This window comes from Dipteris shenzhenensis, chromosome 4 (genome assembly GCF_047967505.1).
Source record: "Dipteris shenzhenensis isolate YYH24624 ecotype China chromosome 4, Dip_SZ_1.0, whole genome shotgun sequence".
Taxonomy (NCBI): Eukaryota; Viridiplantae; Streptophyta; class Polypodiopsida; order Gleicheniales; family Dipteridaceae; genus Dipteris; species Dipteris shenzhenensis.
Genome location: NC_141599.1, coordinates 13,549,512 through 13,552,143, shown reverse-complemented (window position 1 = coordinate 13,552,143; position 2,632 = coordinate 13,549,512). Strand labels below are relative to the sequence as shown.

Below are 2,632 nucleotides of genomic sequence, written 5' to 3'. Positions count from 1 at the left end.
AATATAGGTAGTTTTTCATCTGGGTCATTCTGATCCAAGATGGTGGTACGTGATCCAAGTTGCACCACGAAGTAAGCAAATATAAGGGTCTTAGCATGGGAAGGTGACACAAAAAGCACTGTCTGGGACATTTACTACTTTTAGTGGTATAGGACACCTATTACAACCCTAAAAATTTATTGCAATGATAAAATGTGCTTTTTGACTCTTATAATATTGTAAATTCATTAAAGAACATTTATATTAAACAATTTGTGCTATAAGTAATGTGCTATGTGCTTTTATAAAGCACAAAAAGCATGTCACCTAACCATGCTTAGACCCATAATCATATTAGATAATATTATAAACATAATTCTATCTACTTGTTCATCTTTCCTTGTCCTTAAATATTTATTTCAATCTAAATTCCTTACAACATTCCTCTCTTTTGCTTGACACCGGAGAACATTCAAAATCAATAGAGATAACCAAGTTGGATGGAAAATCAAAGGATGGAAATAGCTTTGTTAATCGCTTCATTCATGTATTTGTTGGGCTTCATTTCCTAAAAGGCATAAATCTTTTGACATCACCAAGTCACTAATAAAACACCATCCTTGACATTTGTAGGGAGGATTTTGTTCTAATGAACCTTGTGTTATCTCTCATGTGCATTCTTTTTCCTTTTAAAAATTTGATAAAATGGTAGTTTTTACATGCTCCATGACAAAAATTGGGGCTCTAAAGTATAGGAAGTGATCAATGAACGAATATAAACCAATGATGAACTAGAAAGCGGACTTAATTGTGATAGTTTCTCAAGGCATTGTGTTACTCCAAAAACCATTTGAAAAAAGCCATAATGTGGTGACAACAATATCGTTTGTTGTGATTATGTTATTGCCTTCTCATGTAGTACTCTTCATATATCCTTTTTCCATAGAGCAAGTGCTAGCACTACGACACAAGAATACATATGTTTGCAGAGGGAATACGTATTCTCTCTCAACTGTGAGTGGTGTAGACGTTGAAGTCACGATTAGCGCCGGGGCTGGAGATGGACGCAGCACCTGTTACCGCAAGCAGTTGCACTCCCTTGCGACTTACGGTAGCGCTTTGTTTCCCCACGCTGAAGGGCATGCTTACGCTCTCTATCCCTGCTTGCAAATTCGTAAACACCATGCTCTGCGACCCCGACTTCAGAGTCACGTCTGCTGGATGCAGCAGCAGCACCGTTGCGTACAACCTATCTTGCAGTGTGCCGGAATTCGTCACAGTTGAGCCGTTCTTGCTTTGGGTGTAGTAATAGACGTACACCGCTTCGTTGCCTATGCTCGGTTTTTGCCCGGTCTTGAACCAGGGGATGTAATAGCTGCTTGCCAGGTCCAGAAACGGCAGATGCGGGAAGCCCAGATCGTTGTTTTCCGAGGCACCGTATGGAATGTTTCCTGAGGACACAGACACCACGTATGTTCGCTCCGCCCAATCGTTCCAAGTTAAGATCTCCACAAATGGAGGTCGTAGCGCAGTCAGCTGCTCCCATCGCGTCCTCCATAGCCCATCTCCGGCATAGTTTCCCTTCACCCCGAAGTCCGGCCTGTAGAACCAGGGGCTCACACTTGCCATGTATACCTTACCCGCAGCTTTGCAGGCAGCCAAATACGCCCTGTCGGCCGCATCTGAAGGCTTGCTGTAGTCCCCATTCAGGTAAGGCCACGCAGACGTGTCCCATGCGAACAAGCCATCGAGAATCGGATTGAATTGGTTTATGACACTAGCTATGTCAGCTTGTTGGCCGCTGGTTTCAAAAAATGGCACAAAGAAAATGTTGGCCTTGCCTCCAGCGGGCGTAAACACCCCATCCCGCCAGGTGCTGAGAGGGTCGGAATATGGAGCAAGCGTTTTCGTGCGCCCAATGAAAGTCGAGAAAAATTGTTTGCCATTGTATCGCAACTGGCTCGTGTGATTCCCATAGCGTGTGAGCATAGTCCTCAAATTGTCTAGTGTGAGACTGCCCGACATGTCTGCTGAGAAGAACAGCTTGAAATTCAGGTTTGCCGCAGCAGTGTAGAAGTAGTCAGCTCGCGTTTGATAAACGTCATTCCAGACCCCGGTATTCAGGGCAAAAGCATCGATGCCATGTTGTTGGGCGAGCTGAATCTCTCGGGAAAGGCCAGCGACATCGTCACTGTAGAGGAAAGAGTAGAGCATGTAGTGGCAAAAGACAAGGGGCTTGGCGGTACCACCTTGGCAAGTAACATGGCGGGCAGAGACGAAACAAGAGAGGAGGAGGCCAAGTGCGCAGAGGCCCAAGCGACGATATACGAAGGTCATAGCTGTGAAAAGCCTCTAGAGGCAAAATGCAAAACAAGAAGGAGAAGGCTGATTGAAGATCTCAAGGAGCTTCTACGTATCATATATACGCAAAGCCTCGAGTTCACCAGTGTCGACCACCGACTTTAGTGTCCACCACCGACTTTGACTTCAAAAAAGTCATCGAAGACCACAAATGTCAAACTCTAATAGACATTCTCATTTTTCAAAACATCACTATTAGTAGTTCCCACAATAAAGCTTCATCTTGAAGGTTTAAAGCAAAAATACAACTAAAATGCGTTAAAATTTACCGTTTTAAAACTACCTATTTTCA

The 2,632-nt window shown here is 43.8% G+C and overlaps 1 protein-coding gene across 1 annotated transcript; it reads right to left on the bottom strand.

Moving 5' to 3' along the window:
- Positions 1-941: 941 nt before the first annotated feature.
- Positions 942-2,348, bottom strand: LOC147902485 (glucan endo-1,3-alpha-glucosidase agn1-like). Its single transcript, XM_087374033.1, has one exon. It carries the CDS (start codon positions 2,314-2,316, stop codon positions 988-990), a length of 1,329 nt encoding a protein of 442 aa, XP_087230159.1. The 5' UTR covers positions 2,317-2,348; the 3' UTR covers positions 942-987.
- Between the last annotated feature and the right edge of the window lie 284 nt (positions 2,349-2,632).

Coding starts and splice junctions, on each gene's coding strand:
- LOC147902485 (XM_087374033.1), bottom strand. CDS start 2,316: ATGACCTTCGTATATCGTCGCTTGGGCCTCTGCGCACTTGGCCTCCTC.